General features: G+C 39.9%; 1 protein-coding gene across 1 annotated transcript in view; it reads right to left on the bottom strand.

The window, feature by feature from the left end:
* The window catches only part of SLC60A1 (solute carrier family 60 member 1), a 128,629-nt gene extending 107,923 nt beyond the window's left edge, over positions 1-20,706 (bottom strand). The window contains exon 1 of the mRNA XM_089686362.1: positions 20,081-20,706. Coding sequence (XP_089542488.1) covers positions 20,081-20,310 — 230 coding nt within the window. The 5' untranslated portion in view covers positions 20,311-20,706. The remainder of the gene's footprint in view (positions 1-20,080) is intronic.
* Positions 20,707-21,516: the final 810 nt, after the last annotated feature.

Here is a 21,516-nt window from a genome sequence, read left to right as displayed (position 1 = left end):
TGCGGCTGTCAAAAATCCATCTGTTTTTTCAAGCCCCTAAATGCCCATCTATGTTAGCCTATGTGTTGATGCACATATAGGCATTTTAGAGGCATTTAGAGATAGAGAGTTTAGGAGCAGGATGCACCAATATCACATTCAAATCACATTCAGAAGAGGAGCATTTGGGCAGAAAAAAAAGATTGTACTAAAAATATCTCTCTTTCTGTTCTCAGAAATAGGTTTTTTTTAATTCTTTATTCCATAACAGGTTCTGGAATAAAGAATGCAGTGGAATATGACTTTCATTAATTCTTCAAGGCAACAAGTCTGATACTTGTATTGTAACCTATTACACGTCTTTAAAACTATTTGTGTACACAAACAACAACTGACATACAGTATACCTGAACCAAAATAATATACTTTTTATTTTATTTTGCATTATAATCACGGCTAAATTTGTTGTCACAGAAGTTATGTTACTAATACATAAGGAAGCCTCTGTTATGGTGTTTGTTCAACTATATGAACGTTTTTTGAGCCAACCAGGAAATAACACACCCTAGGTAGAATCTGCTCATTAACATTAACTTGTTACATGTGTAGCATTTTAGCTGCAAATGTAACATGGGAAGTCTGATTTTTAATTGTGAAGAAGCTCTAATTAAAAGAACTAAACAGGTTTTAACTAAAAAGCAACATATGTATGTTTGTTTTTCCTTAGTGGCTTTTAAATATTTTAATATAAATTTCTGTACAACAATCCCCTTCATTGCTTCACTATATATGTTTTCTGCATTAATACAAGATAAACCGTGGCCTTATAGACAAATGGGCCTTTGGAGATGAAGTCAACATCTAGTGCACCCCTATTCTAAGTCAGGAGAAAAGCATTTTTTTTTTCATAATAAATTTTTATTGAAAAAGTAGAAAAAACAGTTTCCTCACGCGCATAGCGAACAACCAGTGAGTGCAATACAGTACAGTAACCAATCTTTCATGGGTTAGTGCCACTAGGCCATCACAGAGTGTCCATTGAATTATGACCCTGAGGGGCCCAGAAAACAATAGTCTCAACAAAGAAAAAGAAATAAAGCCCACCACGCCCTCAAAGTACATTAACATGAAAAAAGGTGGGGCCATTGGTAAAAGGCTATACACCTAATAAAGGGTATTCTATGTCTGTTATCTACACCAAAAACCTACTCAAGAAAGTTAGCATAACTTTCATTTAATAATCCACTGCAGAAGATGCCAGGTCAGCCCTCTCCACCTAGGTAACCAAGCTTCATTTGCCTTCTCGGCTCGTTAGAGAAACAAAAAAAGAAAAATAAATAAATAATTGTTTGTAGGGGGCGAGGGGGAAGGAGGAAAAGGAGGGGGAATAGGAAAGAGGGAAGGGTAAGAAAAAAAGGGAAGAACCAAGCTGTAACCAGGCAGTCTGTGGGAAGTGAAACTTCTCCTTTCCTAGGCCCCCTCACCGACTCCTGGATCTGGGAAAAGAAAATCATTTTAACTACAAACTACACCGTGCCCACAAGATGGAGGAATGCAGCGTTGACATTCTCCCCAATTAATAGAGAATCCTACATTCATCTATGCCGAATCATGTAGTGCAAGCAGTCAATCTTGTGAAGGAACCTGGTATGCTACACAATGGCATGTGCAAAAAAAATGGCTATAACGTTGAAGACAGCTTCACCACAGCATGGACCAAGCCCAGTGGACATTGGTTAGGGGTCCAGCATGTGCACTACACATTAGGGATCATATAGCTGAATACTTCCTGTCTACAGAGGGTCAAGTTCTTGGCAGGATGCATTTGGCCAATTTGGCCAAAAACATAATTCGGCGCACACGCTGTTGTAGGTTGTAGTTTCAAAAATGTAGCATAGGCTGGTTAATAAAATGAATTTGTTTGCAAATTTCTAGAACATAAATAAAATACTTACAGTATATTTTCTTTTCTTCTCTATATTTTGTCTGTTTCTTGCATGTTACAGCAGCTGAAATGTTGCATTGATATTCATGTGTTCCATGTGACCAGTTCATTTGGACAGATCAAAATTTGAAAAAAAAAATCAGGGACAGACACTATGCCTGTCTTTTTGTGCCAATGTATAGCTGGTCTACGAACTGGAGGTAATTCTTTTTCAGTTTTGTAAAAGTGGCACTATTAAGAACTACATAATCTGCTTCATGTATGAGTACAGTGATCAGTGATTTTTTTAATGTGGTGTGGGCCATTTTAAAGGGTTATAGTGCCAGTAGGTGTTTTACGTAGGATGAAAATGGAAAGCAAAATGTGTACCTCTCTCTATGCTATATTTATTTGCCCTACTACAGCTGCAAACAACAAATAATATACACAAACACTATGTGGTAACTTCAGGAGAATATTCTTTGGGCTTTTTTGGTGATGGGTCATGGAAATGGCAAGTAATATGCAGCAAAAATTTTTTTTTTTTACTATTTTTGGCCTGTTTTCCTTTGATAATAAAAATAAATATCAGGAGATGACAATTTATACTTACTACCGAATGAAGGACTATTTTATCCCCCCAAAAATGATATAATTTACCTGGATACACTAAGTAGTTGCAATATGTACAGTTTTACTAACACATGTCAAAGTTGGAAAATTACATTCAAGTGCTAAGGGTACTTTACTTTCTCTCATAAAAAAATGTTAATGCCCTGTATAAAATCAAATACAAACACATTCAGAAAAGAAAACATATATAGAAAAGAATCATCCCCTTTAAAATAATCAAATTGTGTTGCTTTGTAGCCTGAAATGCAGACAGACACAGTTTTTGTTTTATCCAGCAACGTTTAACATCCAATTCAAAGATATAAAACCATGTCAGAAAAAAAAATGAAAAACAGAATCACTGAGCTGGAAAAAGGATACCCCTCTTCTAAAAATGAATTGTAAACTCAGTCAGTTGTAGCTAATCACCTTCTCAATGGCAACCAAAGCCATTTGACTTTTAACTGTGATCAGCTGTGGACATTTTGATATGCTCAGTATGAAAAGAGTTTTCCTAGAGCATTTCAGTCCTTGATAGTGCAGCTGAAGCAAACAATTAACTATGGGTAGGAAGGCACTGTCAAAAGATCTCCGGGATAAAATTGTGGACAGGCAAAAGTCAAGAGATGGATACAAAAAAATATTTAAAGGCTTTCTCAATGCCTAAAAGCACAGTAAAATCTATTTTTAAGAAGTGGATGATATTTGGTACAGCACAGACCCTCCCTGGATCAGGACATCGCTCCAAATAAGCCAGGAGGAAACTAGTGAGAGAGGCTAGCAAGAGACCTTCGGCAACTCTGAAGCAGTTGCAGGAATTTATGAGAAAGAGTGGTCATTGTGTGCATGTGACAATGATATCACAAATTCCCCATAAATGTGGCTTGTATTGGAGGGTTTGCAAGATAAAAGCCATTCCTCAAGAAAGTGCACATGCAGTCACCACTGAGCTTTGCCAAAACACATCTTGAATATTCTGAGGCCACATGGAATAAGGTATTATTCCAATGATTTTGCCTCAACACTAAACGATGTGTCTGGCGGAAATCCAATCCAGCTCTCCACCCAAATAACACCATCCCTACAGTAAAGCATGGAGGTGGTAATATCCTGTTATGAGGGTGTTTCTCTCTGCAGCAGGGACTGGAGCACTTGTCAGAATAGAAGGAAGATTGGATGGGGCAAAATACCATCAAATTCTTGAGGAAAATCTGCTGCCCTCTGCTAGAAAGTTGTCAGTGGGAAGAATGTTTATCTTCCAACATGACAATGACCCAAATCACACAGTAAATATGACCACACAGTGGTTGAAGGAGAAAAAGGTGAATGTCCTCACATGGCCTACTCAGAGCCCAGACTTAAACCCCACTGAAAATCTGTTGGATGACTTGAAGACTGCAGTCCACAAATGGTCACCATCAAATTTAATGGAACTTGAGCAGTTCTGCAAAGAAGAGTCTAGATGTGCAAAGTTAGTAGAGACATGTCCCACCAGACTAAAGGCTGTAATTAAAGCAAAAGGTGGTTCAACAAATTACTGACACAAGGGGGTGATCCTTTTTCCAACTCAATGATTCTGTTTTTGAATTTTTTTGGCATGTTGGTATTACATTTTTCACTTGAATGTTATAAGTTGCACTGAGCAAATATAGCTGGATAAAACAAAATCTATGTCTGTCTTCGTTTCAGGCTGCAAAGCAACAAAATGTGAATATTTTAAAGGGGGCAATTCTTTTCTATACCCACCATACTTTCTGGGTCTTTAAAAATTTTGTTAATGCTGTCATAGGAAAATCAACGTCAATCATAGAGTCCAGTGAGGTAATCCAAGTCATTCACAGTTCTCTCTCTCTCCTCACTGGTTCAGAAGCAGCAGTTGGAGACATTGGCTCCTGCTGCTGTCAACCACAGCCAGTGAGGCAAGAGTGGGGACAGGGCTGAGCAGCACTGCATGTGTCAATGGACAAGCAGCTTACTATTGGGGCACTCAGTAGAGAAGGAGAGAGCAAGGAGCTCCAGAGAGGAGACGAGGAGGTTCACAGCTGCTCTGCGCCAAATCATTGCACAGAGCAGGTAAGTATAACATGTTTTTTATAAATGAAAACCCTAAAAATGATCTATATACTACTGATAAATCATGCACATTTCTACTGACAGGAAAATGTTTGCATATGTGCTGACATTTATGTGTGAAAATCACATTACGTTTGTCAACTCTGACACACCACAAGCTAAATAAATATTAAAGTACTCACTGATCTTGGACTACAGCACAATACATATACAATATCACTTTTACTTTATCTCTGAAAATCTATTAAAAACAAGTAACCAAATTCTAAAATAGATATACTGGGGCCTCAACCAAAATTTGTGGAAGTGCAAAATAGTTCCAGACTTTAAAAATATAATAGTAGAGAATACCCACATAACAACAATCTATCCTGGCACCTATATAAAATGGCTAGAGAACAGAAGTGGTTAACTGCTGCAAAAACATCAAAAAGGCAGAATAAAACACATAGAATAAATAACAGATTAATGCACAATAAATTGTCCACTAGGTATTGTAAATGCATGTGTATTATGTTTACAGCCAGGAAAATCAGATATAACTGGCTACAATCATCATCATCATCGTTTTAATAATGTTTGCACTTTTCTGTTGATAACCTCTTCCACTGTCTTGTCTTGGTGTCATAGGGACACTAGATGGGGGAAATTTCCTTATTGTGGTCACAGACAAAAATAAAACCTGCCCAAAATGTTAACTCTTCCCCATGCTACCCAAAACAAAACAATGTATCTTTTAGTTAGGCTTTAAATCATGGCATACTGGTATACTGATCCTCAACTGTAATTGTAAAATTAACATTCGGTATATGTTGCAATCAGTATTACAGAGTGAAATCACTGGTTTGCAAATTAGGTGATTTTAATCAAGATGTCAAATCCATTATGCTAAAAAAAATTTTAAAAATTGCATTTATATTTTACAGAAAAATGCATGTGTGAAATTTTTACTTTTTTTTAACTAAAAATGCAAGCTGCAGTTGATATTATGCTTACTGAATCTTCTAAACACGGTTTTGTTCAACACATGCATTTTAGGGGACCGTTGTCTTGTTTGAGCTATGGAATCACAGTCTTGGAAAGCCTCCATGAAATTCCACACATCTGTCTTAAAATGTTTTTTTATGAACAGGCTAGTTTTCGTAACTACTTACTAAATGACAGTGTCAAATATAGAACAAATAAAGCAAAAGATATAGAATGGGCAGATAGATGTGATTTACTAATGTGAGAAGTAAGATGAAATGAAGCATACCGTATTTATACTAATATATGCACTGCTCAAAATAATTAAAGGAACACTTTTAAAACTCATCAGATCTCAATGGGGAAAAATATCATGCTGGATATCTATACTGATAAGGACTGGGTAATGTGTTAGGAATGGAAGGATGCCCCATCGGTTGATGGAAATGAAAATTATCAACCTACAGAGGACTGAATTCAAAGAGACCCCGAAAATCAAAGTGAAAAAATGATGCAGAAGGTTAGTCCATTTTGCTGAAATTTCATTGCAGCAACTCAAAATGGTGCTCAGTCGTTTGTATGGCCCCCACGTGCTTGTATGCATGCCTGACAACGTTCGGGCATGCTCCTAATGAGACCTCCCAGATCTGTACCAGGGCATCACTGAACTCCTGGACAGTCTGAGGTACAACCTGGCAGCATTGGATGGACTGAAACATGATATCCCAGAGGTGTTCTATTGGATTGAGGTCAGGCGAGTGTGGGAACCATTCAATGGTATTATTCTTTCATCCTCCAGGAACTGCCTGCATACTCTCGCCACATGAGGCCGGGCATTGTCCTGCACCAGAAGGAACCCAGGACCCACTGCACCAGTGTAGGGTCTGACAATGGGTCCAAGGATTTCATTGCGGTACCTAATAGCAGTCAGGGTGCTATTGTCTAGCCTGTAGAGGTCTGTGCATCCCTCCATGGATATGCCTCTCCAGGCTATCACTGACCCACCACCAAAACGGTCATGCTGAAAGATGTTACATGCAGCATAACATTCTCCATGGCTTCTCCAGACCCTTTCACGTCTGTCACATGTGCTCAGGGTGAACCTGCTCTTATCTGTGAAAAGCACAGGGCACAGGTGGCAGACCTGCCAATTCTGGTGTTCAATGGCAAATGCCAATCGAGCTCTTTGTTGCCGGGCAGTGAGCATAGGGCCCGCTAGAGGATGTCGGGCCCTCAGGCCACCCTCATGAAGTCTCTTTCTGATTGATTGGTCAAAGACATTCACACCAGTGGCCTGCTGGAGATCATTTTGAAGGGCTCTGGTAGCTCTCATCCTATTCCTCCTTGCACAAAGGAGCAGATACAGGCCCTGATGAAGGGTTAAGGAACTTCTATGGCCCTGTCCAGCTCTCCTAGAGTAATTTCCTGTCTCCTGGAATCTCCTCCATGCTCTTGACACTGTGCTGGGAGATCCAGCAAACCTTCTGGCAGTGGCACGTTTTGATGTGCCATCCTGGAGGAGTTAGACTGCCTGTAGGGTCCAGGTATCACCTCATGCTACCAGTAGTGACACTGACCCTAGCCAAATGCAAAACTAGTGAAAAACTATAAGTAAAGATGAGTAGGGAAAAAATGTCAGTGGCTTCTACCTGTAAAACCATTCCTGTTGGGGGATGCCTCATTGTTGCCCATCTAGTGCACCTGTTGTCAATTTATTTAACACCAAAGCAGCTGAAACTGATGAACAACCCCCTCTGCTACTTAACTGACCAGATCAAGATCCCAGAAGTTTAATTGACTTGGTGCTATACTCTGATTAAAAAGTGTTGCTGTAATTGTTTTGAGCAGTGTATATTGAATTTAGTTATTCATTAATTCAATTCATTGTGTTAGGAAGAATGGAGATGACAGAGTTGGGACAAAATGAAACACAAACTTGGATACTGAATATGCACAATATAAAACAATCTATATTTAAAATGTATTACATTGCTACAAGCTGCTAGGCTTTAGGCCTCTTGCACATTGCAGCTTGAAAAAGCTCAGTACAGTTTTTTTTTATTGAGGTAAAATGTAGCCCATTATTTACAATGTGCCTTTGCACATAGACGTGTAAATAAGCGTAGCATATTCCTCAGTAAGAAAAAAATAGGAAAATCTGCATTTTTGGTCAGTAATTTATGACGCCAGTACGCAAATGCACGAATACCCATAGGAACATAAATATCAATTATTTTCCTATATTGTGCATGCAAATTACATTACAATAAATAGATGCTCAAACATCAGTACCATGTGCAAGAGGCCTAATTCTTGTTGAATTATTCATAGCCCTAGTTCTCAACACGTGTCCCACATGCAGTAGGTTGGTGCTCCTTATTTGGCCCACCATGTCCTGGGTTGGGTGTACCTGTTGGGCACCTGTGCTTTGGGGTCTCCTTTGCTTTGGTCAGTGTTCAAGCTATGCAGGTTGCTACCATTATTCTGCCACAGTTTCTATTGCAGCCACCAATACAGAAAGAACACCTATAGTACTGTTAGGCAGAGTGATCACGGCCCAATGGTTGAGAGAGCACATCGTGGGTACTCAGGTATGGAGGCACTGACAATCAATGCAAGGGAAGGAGGGGCATTAACAGCACTGCCACTGACCACCAATGCGGGGGGGGGGGGTAACAGCACTGGCACTGACCACAAATTCAGGGGAAGGGGGTTAACAGCTCGACCACTGACAGCAATGCAGGGGGAGTAAAGGGGGGATAACAGATCTGCCACTGACTACCAATACAAAGGGGGTGAAGTTGACAGCACTGACCAGCAATGCAGAAGAGGGGGGATTAACAAGATTGCTAATGATCAGCAATCCAAGGTGGAGGGACCAACGTTTATAGCACTGCCACTGACCAGCAATGCAAAGAGGAGGGACTTAGCAGCCCTGACACTTACCGCCAGTGAAGGGCAGCTGGTTAATAGAACTTCCACTGACACCAATACTGGGAGTTATTATTGCAGTCACTGACATCAATGCTAGGAGTTATTATTGCAGTCACTGACACCAATGCTGAGGGATAGTTTTGCAGCCACTAACATCAATGTTGGGGGTTATTATGGCATCCACTAACACCAATGCTGGGGGTTATTATTATGGCCCTTGACGCCAATTTCAGTTATGTTCTGTGAAAAAAAGTAAACAGCACTATGTGCCAGATCAGCGCATCAGCACTTTGTCACAACACACATTTAGCAAGGCTCTCTGGTGTGAATAGGCCCTGGGAAAAAGTTCAAAGTGTAAAGTAAAAGCCAATTGGTTTCAGTGGTTTCAATGCATGGTTGATTTATTTTCTCAGCCAGGGCATTGAAAATGGGTCGTGGATGGGTGTTTCAGCATGACAATGACCCAAAACACGCGGCCAAGGCAACAAAGGAGTGGCTCAAGAAGAAGCACATTATGGTCCTGGAGTGGCTTAGCCAGTCTCCAGACCTTAATGCGATTGAAAATCTGTGGAGGGAGTTGAAAGTTCAAGTTGCCATTGTCAGCCACCAAACCTTAATGACGTGGAGAGGATCTGCCAAGAGGAGTGGGCCAAAATCCCTCCTGTGATGTGTGCAAACCTGGTGGCCAACTACATGAAACGTCTGACCTCTGTGATTGCCAACAAGGGATTTGCCACCAAGTACTAAGTCATGCATACGAGGGAGAGGTGCAGCGCTAGCTGAACAAATATACACTTATATACTTAATAAATATACACTAATATAAAGTGCTATTAAAGTGCAAAACGGTGACTAAATGACAAGTATAGTCCGTAGCGTGCTCAAAAATCCAAGAGAGTCCTTAAAGAGCTCCAATCCCTGGATTCGTGGATGAGGTGATAAAGATAAGAATTGCGCACTCACCAGATACGCAATTCAAGTGCGCATTTAAAGCTGGTAATTCCAGGGTCCTCATATGGATCTGGTCAGATCTGGTCACAAAAGCCTCTCGCCACCTGGTAGTGTTTTCCACACATGGAAGAAAGGGGCCGCTCTGCAGATGTAAAGGACTCCACAGGATGCAACGGCAGAGTGGGATAGAGTCCAGTGTAGTTACTGTATGGAGAAACCGGCTTGTCGCATGCACGTCTCTAGCTGGCTAGGTCCGCTTTGTAGGCTGGAATTCTGCTATCAAGTGTTTGGATGAAGAGCAGACAAAGTATTAGAGCCCCCTCCTCTATGTGACCAAGCCTCTAACAAGTGGACAAGCCGGTTTCTCCATACAGTAACTACACTGGACTCTATCCCACTCTGCCGTTGCATCCTGTGGAGTCCTTTACATCTGCAGAGCGGCCCCTTTCTTCCATGTGTGGAAAACACTACCAGGTGGCGAGAGGCTTTTGTGACCAGATCTGACCAGATCCATATGAGGACCCTGGAATTACCAGCTTTAAATGCGCACTTGAATTGCGTATCTGGTGAGTGCGCAATTCTTATCTTTATCACCTCATCCACGAATCCAGGGATTGGAGCTCTTTAAGGACTCTCTTGGATTTTTGAGCACGCTACGGACTATACTTGTCATTTAGTCACCGTTTTGCACTTTAATAGCACTTTATATTAGTGTATATTTATTAAGTATATAAGTGTATATTTGTTCAGCTAGCGCTGCACCTCTCCCTCGTATGCATTTCTTATTATGAAGGTTTATATGGTACCTTTTGGTGTTCAGCTGCTTTCTTATTTATTCATTTTATTCATTAATTGATTTTATTAGTTGTTTGAAGCGCTCACTTATTCTGAGATTTACTAAGTACTAAGTCATGTTTTGTGAAGGGGATCAAATACTTATTTCCTTCATGAACATGCAAATCAGTGCATAATTTGTTAGACATGCATTTCTTTTGAATTTTTTGTTGCTATTCTGTCTCTCAGTGTTACAATACACCTACCATTCGATTTTTAGACTGATCATTTCTTTGTGAGCGGGCAAACATTCAAAATCAGCAGGGGATCAAATACTTATTTTCTTCACTGTAGCTAAAATAAAGCACAGTTCTGCACACGGATAATTTAGAAAGTAAGAGTAGATTTGAGAGTGGGCTGCATATGGGATTTGAGTAGAGTTTTCAAATGAATATGCTTCTTTGTCCATACAAACGTGGCACATAGGACCCGCACAGATGTAAATCAAGCATGAAGAAGGATTATTTATTTGTGGAGCACACGTAGCAAACCAATAAATGAAATGAAAATTACAGTAAACAATAACAGATACCAATATTGTCTAACACTATGAATAATTGGATGATCAAACAATTTTGCCCCTAAGCCCTAAAACCAGGGAGGTCCTAAGTAAGGGGTGGTACTGAGATCTAAAAGCCTGTTAGTTTCTCCAAACTCCTTCCATTGTTGGGGTCCAAGTTATGGCACAATATGCGGTGTAAGTGCCCAAAAAGAGGTGACTCTGTCCCTATAAGCAGTGGCAAAGGAGTTGTTCCCAGTATCCTATCAACCACCAAAGGTCTGGTGTTTTGCATCCTCCTGCTCTCCGTCTGGGCCCGCTGATGTCAGCTGCAACTCAGAACTGATGATGCTCTCTCACAGACCTAGTGATGTCAGCAGCAGAATCTCTCTGTGTTTTTGACACCATGGTGAACCTCCAGCAAGCAGCTCTCTGATAGAGCAGTACTAGTTTTTCAGAAGCGCACTGTTCCAAACTACATGATAGCATGTGATTTGATGGCCCCAAACAAGTTGCATTTGTGAGATGCATTTGGGTGCCATTAAAAATTAATTGGCTATCGCACTTTCCCACAAGGGCAGCAAGTTCATCTGTGGTGCAGGAAATGTGCATTTTGGTGTGAACCAGCCCTAATAGAAAACTAACTCTGAGGACATTTCATATAGTCCCAGGTGGTTCCTAGTAATCCTTATTCCTTTGCAGTCTGGGGCAGTGGGAAGTTCTCCTCCAGCTTGCAGTGGCTGCAGCATGGCCTTACAAATATCCTGTGCTCTCTCTCTGTCTTCCTCTCCTCATTGGCAGCCAAGGAGAGGGAGAACAGCTGCAGCACTGGCTGTGTGAGAGAGGCTGCAGCATGTGTGATGCTGTTCGAGACAGCCCGGTCTGTACAGCAGTGGGCGAGAACAAGAAGTCGACTGTATAGGAGAAAAATGGGTGGTGGCATAGAGTGTGGAAACATGGATATGTGGTCGTCTCAAGGTGTCAGACACATTTGTGGAGGTATGGAACTGAGAAGAGATACACAGCTTGTGTGTAAAAAAGATTTAGATATCTAACCACAAATACCTAACAAAATACAAAGCTGGAACTAAATGATTTGTTTGCCTTACCGATGTTTTGTTTTCTCTGCTTGGCAATAGCAGTAGTTACACTGCCTTTTGTAAAAACATTTTCTTACAATACAGTTAAGACATCTAGCTGGCTCAAAGAAAGTCACACAACAACAGACATCATTTTTATTAACCACTTGCCCTCCAGAGGATTTACCCCCCTTCCTGACCAGGCCATTTTTTGCGATACGGCGCTGTGTTACTTGAACTTACAAAGCAGTGTGCAGGAGCTGACAGGGGAGAGATCTGTATTGATTACATAAAGACCTGTCCCCCGTCAGTGATACTCGGCGATTGCCGGATGCTGGTGGGGAATCACTGACCGGGACCCAGTGATCGACAGCTAAGGCTGTCAATGGCATTTCCTACCTGGAAATGCAAAATCACATACAGTGGGGATCGAAAGTTTGGGCACCCCAGCTAAACATTTGTATTAATGTGCATAAAGAAGCCAAGGAAAGATGGAAAAATCTCCAAAAGGCATCAAATTACAGATTAGACATTCTCATAATATGTCAACAAAAGTTAGGTTTTTTTTTCATCATTTACACTTTCAAAATAACAGAAAACAAACAAATGGCATCTGCAAAAGTTTGGGCACCCTGCAGAATTTATAGAATGCACTGCCCCCTTTGCAAAGCTGAGACCTGCCAGTGTCATGGATTGTTCTCAATCATCGTCTGGGAAGACCAGGTTATTTCAATCTCAAAGGTTTTAAATGCCCAGACTCATCTGACCTTGCCCCAACAAACAGCACCATGGGTTCTTCTAAGCAGTTGGCTAGAAAACTGAAACCGAAAATAGTTGACGCTCACAAAGCTGGAGAAGGCTATAAGAAGATAGCAAAGCATTTTCAGATGTCAATATCCTCTGTTCGGAATGTAATTAAGAAATGGCAGTCATCAGGAACAGTGGAAGTTAAAGCAAGATCTGGAAGACCAAGAAAAATATCAGACAGAACAGCTCGCAGGATTGTGAGAAAAACAATTCAAAACCCACGTTTGACTGCACGATCCCTCCAGAAAGATCTGGCAGACACGGGAGTTGTGGTACACTATTCCACTATAAAGAGATACTTGTACAAATATAGTCTTCATGGAAGAGTCATCAGAAGAAAACCTCTTCTACATCCTCACCACAAAAATTATCGTTTGAACTTTGCAAATGAACATATAGACAAGCCTGATGCATTTTGGAAACAAGTTCTGTGGACCGATGAGGTTAAAATTGAACTTTTTGGCCGGAATGAGCAAAGGTATGTTTGGAGAAGAAGGGGCACAGAATTTAATGAAAAGAACCTCTGTCCAACTGTTAAGCATGGGGTTGGATCAATCATGCTTTGGGTTTGTGTTGCAGCCAGTGGCACAGGGAACATCTCACAAGTAGAAGGAAAAATGGATTCAATAAAATTTCAGCAAATTTTGGATGGTAACTTGATGCCATCTGTGAAAAAGCTGAAGTTAAAGAGAGGATGGCTTCTACAAATGGATAATGATCCTAAACACACCTCAAAATCCACGGGGGATTACATCAAGAGGCGTAAACTGAAGGTTTTGCCATGGCCTTCAGAATCTCCTGACCTCAACATAATTGAAAATCTATGGATAGACCTTAAAAGAGCAGTGCGTGACAGACAGCCCAGAAATCTCAAAGAACTGGAAGACTTTTGTAAGGAAGAATGGGCAATGATACCTCAAACAAGAATTGAAAGACTCTTGGCTGGCTACAAAAAGCGTTTACAAGCTGTGATACTTGCCAAAGGGGGCAGTACAAGATATTAACTCTGCAGGGTGCCCAAACTTTTGCAGACGCCATTTTTATGTTTTCTGTTATTTTGAAAGTGTAAATGATGGAAATAAAATCTAAATTTTGTTGACATATTATAAGAATTTCTAATCTGTAATTTGATGCTTTTTGGAGATTTTTCCATCTTTCCTTGGCTTCTTTATGCACATTAATACAAATGTTTAGCTGGGGTGCCCAAACTTTCGATCCCCACTGTACATACTGTATGTGATTTTGCCAGCAGTGCCGCCCTGTAGCACTGTTTCTGCTATAGGGCGGCGGGCAAGCAGTTAATACCATCAATGCAATAAATGCAGCTTTCACTTGTTTTACTGTGTACTAATAGTGAATAGGATATCACTTACTCAATGTTTGAAATGTTTATCTTTTGCTTTGCATTTGCAGTTGCCACTGGGTAAAAGATTACCTTATCTGCCATAAATAAGGTGGCATCCTTTCTCAAAGGGTAATTAGTGTAGTGCACAGCATCGCTTTCAAAATGCACGCTGGACTACTAAATGTATGTACTGGATAAGCCATTACTTTCTGCTGCCTATTGCTGAAGCCACAATAGAGTAGAAACAGTAGAGTAGAGTAGAAAAGGTAAAAGCATCATTATCATCGTCACTCAATAAAAACAACCAATAGCTTTTGAGAAAGAGGCTATCATTCATGGCTGCTATCACTACCTGTAGCTGCTCTGTTATCCAGTCATCACCACCATGTCATTATTATTATACAGGATTTATATTGCGCCCACAGCTTGCGCAGCTCTTTACAGAATGAAGGTAGACATTAGTTACAATACAGTTTGGTACAGAGGAAAAAGAGAGGCCCTGCTCTTTAGAGCTTACAGTCCTGTTTTATTTTACGAAGGTACTCCCCTCATGCAATTTTTTTAATTGTCATTCTGTTTATGTACATTACAAAGTGCAGTAAAGGTGAACAATATTGGTGAATTGAAAAGAAAGCCACCACAACAAGCCTATTAAATTCCACAATAACTTTTTTTTACCAGCAGAGCTAGTTTTTGGGTTTGATTTTTGCATATTGCACATATATGTTACCAGTTTACTGATTATTGATGTAAGCTAGCAATAAATTTATACGTGTAAAGAATGTCAAATGAATCCCTTTGGACCCCTTTGGATTTCATGCCTAGGCTGCACATAGAGTCTTAACATATGATCTCATCAACACTAATAATTAAAGGATAAGTTCACCTTTTGGACAAAAATAATAAATGCAAATTTTTTTGCAGGTAAAAAGATGCATTTATTATTTTTGTCCAAAGGGGCCTGTAAAGCATTGCACCAGCGATCAGTAGACCACTGATGCCATGCAGGTCAACTGCAGACCTGTCAGAATATCTGCTTGCCCTACGGGATGTATGAGCAACTAGATATTCTGGCAGGAAGCTTCAATGAACTACCACAACACTCCACAGCACCTTGGTAGTTCATTGAAAACTACAAGTCCACAGCCACTAAAGCTGTTGGGACTTGTAAGCACTCATTCACAGAACACTGAGAATGAGTGATACGGCCATGTGGGCGGAGCCCCGCACGGCTGCGCTATTTTCAAATTTGACAGATAGTACGGGAGACTTCTCTCCGTAACATCTATCAGAGGGAGGGGGTGGCTGGCATGGATGTGGCTATGGGAACATGTTACATGTTCCACCCTAAAAAATGGGTTGAACATGTAACATGTTCCAAAGGTGAACTTATCCTTAAAATGCCAAAGCCTTAGCTAGCCAGAAAGGTTGTGGCTTTAAACAGTTGAATGATTGAAGTGGGTGGAAGTGGGGGTCTGTACAATCTGGACCTGAATTCCAAGGGAACCACAGGAGTTTGTTTAAGATCTGCTAACTGTCAAAATAATGGCATGCCTTTCAACAAATTTTGAAAATGGGGCCCTGAAACTCAGGGATCTCCAATATGTTTTTAGATATGTGTCTAATTTGCTACTTTTCCACTATTATTTACTTATCAAAAGGAAAAGCCCCAGAGCAATCCGTACAATGTATCAGTTTACAGGGTACATTTTAATACCCAAGTGAAGTATGGCATGATTTTTAAATCTTATATTTCTCTTTTGTTTTTTTGTGTTAAAAAAGCATAATGGAAGAAGAATTAGAAATACATTATCTGACACACTTGTGACCAGCTGGTATGATTTACATCTCAAGAAGTTTGTTATCTCCAAAGAAAACAGTGCGATACTGGTGCATGTCAGTTACACAGATACTGAGAATTTTGAGACTTTTTAACCTCAGATGTTGGAGATGAGCTATATGAAGATATTAAAGCATATTAGCGCCTTTTATCCTACAACCAACTTATGTGGTTATTATTAGTGATTATGATTACTGATTAATTAATCTAGAGGGTTCAGTTCCCAGGGGTTTGTTAAATTCTCCTCAAATTCTGGGAATCCGAACTTAGCATTGAATTCTATTGAAGTCTACTGGGGCAAATCTTTATACTAAATCCTGGTCATTTTCAAGGCTAATAGGCATAGTTTTGTCAAAAAGGCATGAGGAGCAGGGATCTGCCATATAAGACATTGACAAAGCAAAAAACAACAACTTTTTTCTAAATACCATACAGCATGGAGAGTATTGTTTTAATGTGACTTTGGTGATGACATGGGAAAAACACCAGATCATTAACCACTTCAAGTCTGGACACTTTTACCCCCTTCCTGTCCAGGCCAATTTTCAGCTATCACACTTTGAATGACAATTGCGCGGTCATGCAACACTATACCCATCTGAATGTTTTAGCATTTTTTTTGCTATATAAATGGAAGTCCAAAAATTTTGAAAAAAATATTTTTCTTACAAACGTTTGCAAATAAATAATCTTTCTTCATAAATCATAAACCCAAATTAGTTTATAATCAAAAAATATAATTTTAAAAACTTTTTTTTACATTTTTATTTTTTTTTATATTATTTATGTTTTTTTTTTTTTTTTACATACTGTTACAATAGCAGTACAGTGTCACCATTATGACACTGTACTACTTGTGGGGGTGATGAAGATTTTTTTTTTTTTACACTGATTGCTTTTACACCCATGAAGGTTGTAAATGCAATCATTTCTCCTTTTCTCTGACTGCCTTCTTGCAGCCATTGAGAAATACTGGGAGAGCTGTGGTTGGTCACAGCTTGTCACATGGTACAAGGCTGTTGTGAATAGCCTTGTGCCATGTGACCTCTGTGATCATTCACAGATTTCACACATAGTAAGCAATGATGTCAGAAGTGACATCTTGCTTACTACTCTGCATGTGACCACTGATTGGCCAATCATTGATCACATGATCGGGACCTCACACAGAGGTCCTGTACAACGATCGATGTTCCACTGTGTCCCAGGGAGCGCGCACAAGCAGGGGGCGGGGAGGCCATTTATAAATGGCCACCCACCCCTGCACTGCCATCGTCTGCCCGTTTATATTCATGGGCAGGACGGGAAGTGGTTAAATTACATGCTTGGGAGAGTGTGGTATTACAGAGCAGTATGGATTTTACGGACAGCATCAGCAATAATGTATTCACATATTCATATTCATTGTGGATATGTAATTTATTATTTAACATTTAGCTTGGCTTATATACAGCAACAACACTCCAACCTGATTTATTTCAAATTGAAAAAAAGGTTTTTGGTAGTTTTGCTGCTTGTTAAAGGAGGAAGAGCCTCAGAAACTTGTCACCTGTCACTCACGGCATTTATCAGGGAGCACACTAAGAGACGCCGCAGACTTCCATCTTGTAGAGGGTCTCTCTCCATGCCTTGCAGCAATCTTCACCTCCAACACACTGGAGAGAGCTGTCTCTGCATGTCGCACTGGCCTTGGGAGCTGACCATGGGTTATTTACATGTAAGTGCACTTTTAATAAAATGTAAAAAAGGAGTGCACAAAAACCACAATCTAACATTGCCAGAACCCCCTCTCATCCCCAAATATTCCCCCCAAAACTCCAACTATACTGTACATATATTATTATTATTATACAGTATTTATATAGCGCCAAAAGGTTTTCTCAGCGCTGTACATTATAGTGGGGGACAGTACATGAGACAGTACAGTAACAAAACAATACACGAGGAGTTTGAGGGCCCTGCTCTTTCGAGCTTACAATCTATATGTTCTATTGTAGAAATTTGCTAGTGTCAGGACAATACATGAACACTTGAATAGGTAGCAAAAAGCGGTAAAACAGGTATGATATTGAACATTAAAGTGTACTTGACAGAGACAATAGCCACAGATATTGTACAGTAACTGGAGAGTATGTAAGTAACTTGGTAAGGTTCTAATGCAAGAAGGAGAGATGAGGTAGATTTTAACTTGAAATAGAAATGACAGTGTATCATTTGAGAAACAATAGCCACAAATATTGTTCAGTGGCTAGACAGCATGTAAGCAGCTTGGTTAGGCCCCAGATTAAGTGGGAGAGATGATGCAGATTATACTTTGAAATAAAAACTCTGGTCAGTGGTCCAGTCTGGACACACAATAATCTAAGGGGTCCTTACTTCTAAGGGTCACTATAAACATTACAATCTGACCATACAATTTTTGTACCATCAATTGTAAATATACCAAAACTGTGTAATATGAGGTCCTACCTAATCTATCCAGTCAGGCTGTCCCTTGCATTATATATTTGTTGGTAGATCTAAAGGGGATTGTACAATCAGATTGCAATATGTTTAGTGAGTTTAACAGTGTATGCATAAGCCCTGGATCTGGTGTAATCAGCAATCATGTGCTTCTGGCGCTGCATGTGCATGCTCCCTGTAGCTGGGCAGGTCTGCTGTGGTTTCAAAGAACTCTTAAAAGCATCTCTGAGGCAGTCACTACAAACACTGATCATCCTTTTAGGGTTCCGAAGAATGTAAGTTAGGAAAGGATCCCGCCACCATCAGAAAATGCATCAAAGTGGAAAGACCTCCTCAAAATTCTACATTTTGGGCTTCAGCTGAGATGGTGACAGTATATTGCCCATTTAACTCTTGCATCAGGGTCCAATAGGATCATCGTCCAATAGCGGACCCTCTTTTTCATGCCTCAAATCCCGGAGTTTTTGTACAGACATTTGAGCATTAAAGAGCAAATTTGGGAAAGGTCCTTGCAGCAGAGAACTTCGAGTCCTTGATGTTGTCAAGGACAACACTGTCTTTAACAATCTCACACAATCCATGTACAACTTCTCAGGTTTGAGAGGGGCGCATCATCCACCTCCTATATAATGCTTGAATGCTTGATTTCTATAAATATGTAGAATAGTCAGTTGTACACAGTAAATAATTTGATTAAGCTAGCAAAATCAATAAATTATAGGGCAATTGAATCTCTATGTCTATGAGCAACATTAAATTTACAACTACATATTACAAGATTCTACATTTTAGTAGATAAACTGAATAGATAACTTGGGTATGCCTTCACACTAAATAGTTGTTAAAACATCCATAAAACATGAATAAATGTATGAAGATTGTACAATCACATTGTACTCCACTGTGGCCACCTTGATAATAAATCTCAAAGCTATCTGCATTTGTCCAATATCCTCTAAATTTAGTTTTTATATGTTGTTTTTTTAACCAATTCATACATTCATTTTCTTGCTTTACAAAAGAAACCTGCAATCAAAACTACCATTGCTTTGTATCCTGAAATCCACATTTTAGGGCTCATTCTTGGTAAAATGTGCATGCTGGCATGTGGTGCATAAGTGCAGTGAGGGGGCAATTCAATAAATTGTTACAACGTATCATACTGTTTGTATTTTAGGTGCCATAAAAGTCACTGCAGTGAAATGTATTGTGTTGCGTAATACAAAAATGCTGCATTTTTTATGTAGCACACTGCACCTTAAAGCAGCACTATGGTGTTAAAAGGGCACATATCAAATAATTATAAATAATTTCCAAACTAATCTGAGAAAGTATTATTTTACTGAAAGAGAAGTTGATTCTTGGAATAGACTTTCAGCAGAGGTAGTGATTCAGTCAGCAGTCAGTGGATACAAACATGCTTGGGACAAACATAGATCTATACTCAGACAAACAAAAAAAAATAGAAAAAGAAAAGAAAGCCAAAAAAGAAAATAATGAAAACACATTTAAAAAATTGAGGCAGACTTGATAGACCACTTAGTCATTTTTCTGCTGTCACTCTTCTGCAATTCTAATTGTCCTTTCATCGTGACTACGTTGATCTATGCGGATCAATGGATATGGTGTGAATGAGCCCTTATTCTAACTCTTATGAAACAGATCATAATAAATGTCACTGATACAGTATGTTTGTTGTACAAGACGAACAGTAGGTGCTGCATCAATTAAACGTGTAGTAAATATGGTACACTGGTAAGAATTTAGTACTCACGACTTTTTAAAGGTTCCCCCCAAAGAACTCCCAACCAGGATGCAGAACTGCTGAGCGAAGAAGACCCAGGTGATCTCCTGGAGACTGCTATGTGTCAAGCATCTCAGGTCCAGTATTGTTGGTCCTAAAAATGCAATACATAACCCAAAGCTGAAGAAGACACTCCAATAGGTGATAGTAGTCCACAAGTGCCTCCTAAAGAGAGCAAGGAGGTTCTCATCCCACCACATGTTTCCTTGTCCCCAAACAAGGGAACCAGTGGAGGCACCAGACAGCAGACACACAGCACTTGTAGCTTGGCAGAGGAAACCTCAATGAAGGGGGAGAGCAACTACTGAGAACTTATATTGCTCCATGTTCTCTCCCACTAAGTAAATGTTATCAAACAATCTTGCCGCCTACTGAACTCTTCACACTTCTTGTTTGTACTTCCCGTGCAAACTCTCTGCTTTTTCTTTTCTTTTGTCCATATATTTTTTTAGGCTGACAGTGATGTTACTTCCACCTTACGTTACTCATTCAGCCTTGTATAGTTTTCTTCCTTTAGTGGAGTTTTTTACAGGTGGTGTGAGAAGGGAAAGAGCCGCCCAGAGACTGCTAGGGAAGGGGCATGGGCTGAAGGGCATGAAGACAAGGTACAGGATGTCTACAACAATCACATACTCCCCTCCCTTCCAAGCCTATTCAGACTTGTGCTTCTAGAGGGCACAGAGATTCCTGTCTGCGTGTTACTGCTTGGAGCTGTACAGTAGGTTCACACTACTGCTGCTGCATAATCATGCATTTTTCAGTGTGTTTTTTGTATCGTGTTTTTTAATGCACATTTTCACTGGTATTTTTGATGCTTCGTGTGTTTTTTTTTTGTAGAAGACTGGATTCTAAAAACAAAACACTGCCAAAAATGCACTGTACATGCATTTTACATGCACTCCCATTGAAGTTTAGGTTCACACCTGTGCATTTTGTAGCACATTTTCAGAAGCACAGGAATGCATGACAACTGTTTTAACATGGTCTTTGTATGGGCCCTGTTTACATCTATGCAGTTTTCTGCAGTGCGTTTTTGTAAGAGACACATTTTTCATGCATTTGTGAGTCCATACACTTTAATGGAAGAGTATTGAAAATGCATGTACCTGCAAATTTTTATGCATTTTTGGTAGGGTTTTGACTTTAACAACCAGTCTCTTCCTTCTACAAAAAACACATGAAGCATGAAAATGCATCAAAAGAAACACACTGCAAAATCACACCAAAAAATGCATGAAAAGCGCAAGCACAAGAAGTCTATGGGGCCAAAAATGCATCATGTTGCACCAAAAGAAGCACCTGTGCACATGTTGCATTAATGTGAACGGGTACCATAGAGAATAATGAGATTTCCTTTGCTGTGCAATGCAGCATGACAGCAGATGCAGGAGAAATCACACTAGTGT

Source organism: Staurois parvus, unplaced genomic scaffold (genome assembly GCF_062004578.1).
Source record: "Staurois parvus isolate SC_StPar_1 unplaced genomic scaffold, SC_StPar_1.0 ptg000395l, whole genome shotgun sequence".
NCBI lineage: Eukaryota > Metazoa > Chordata > Amphibia > Anura > Ranidae > Staurois > Staurois parvus.
This window is presented reverse-complemented; position numbering and strand designations above follow the sequence as displayed.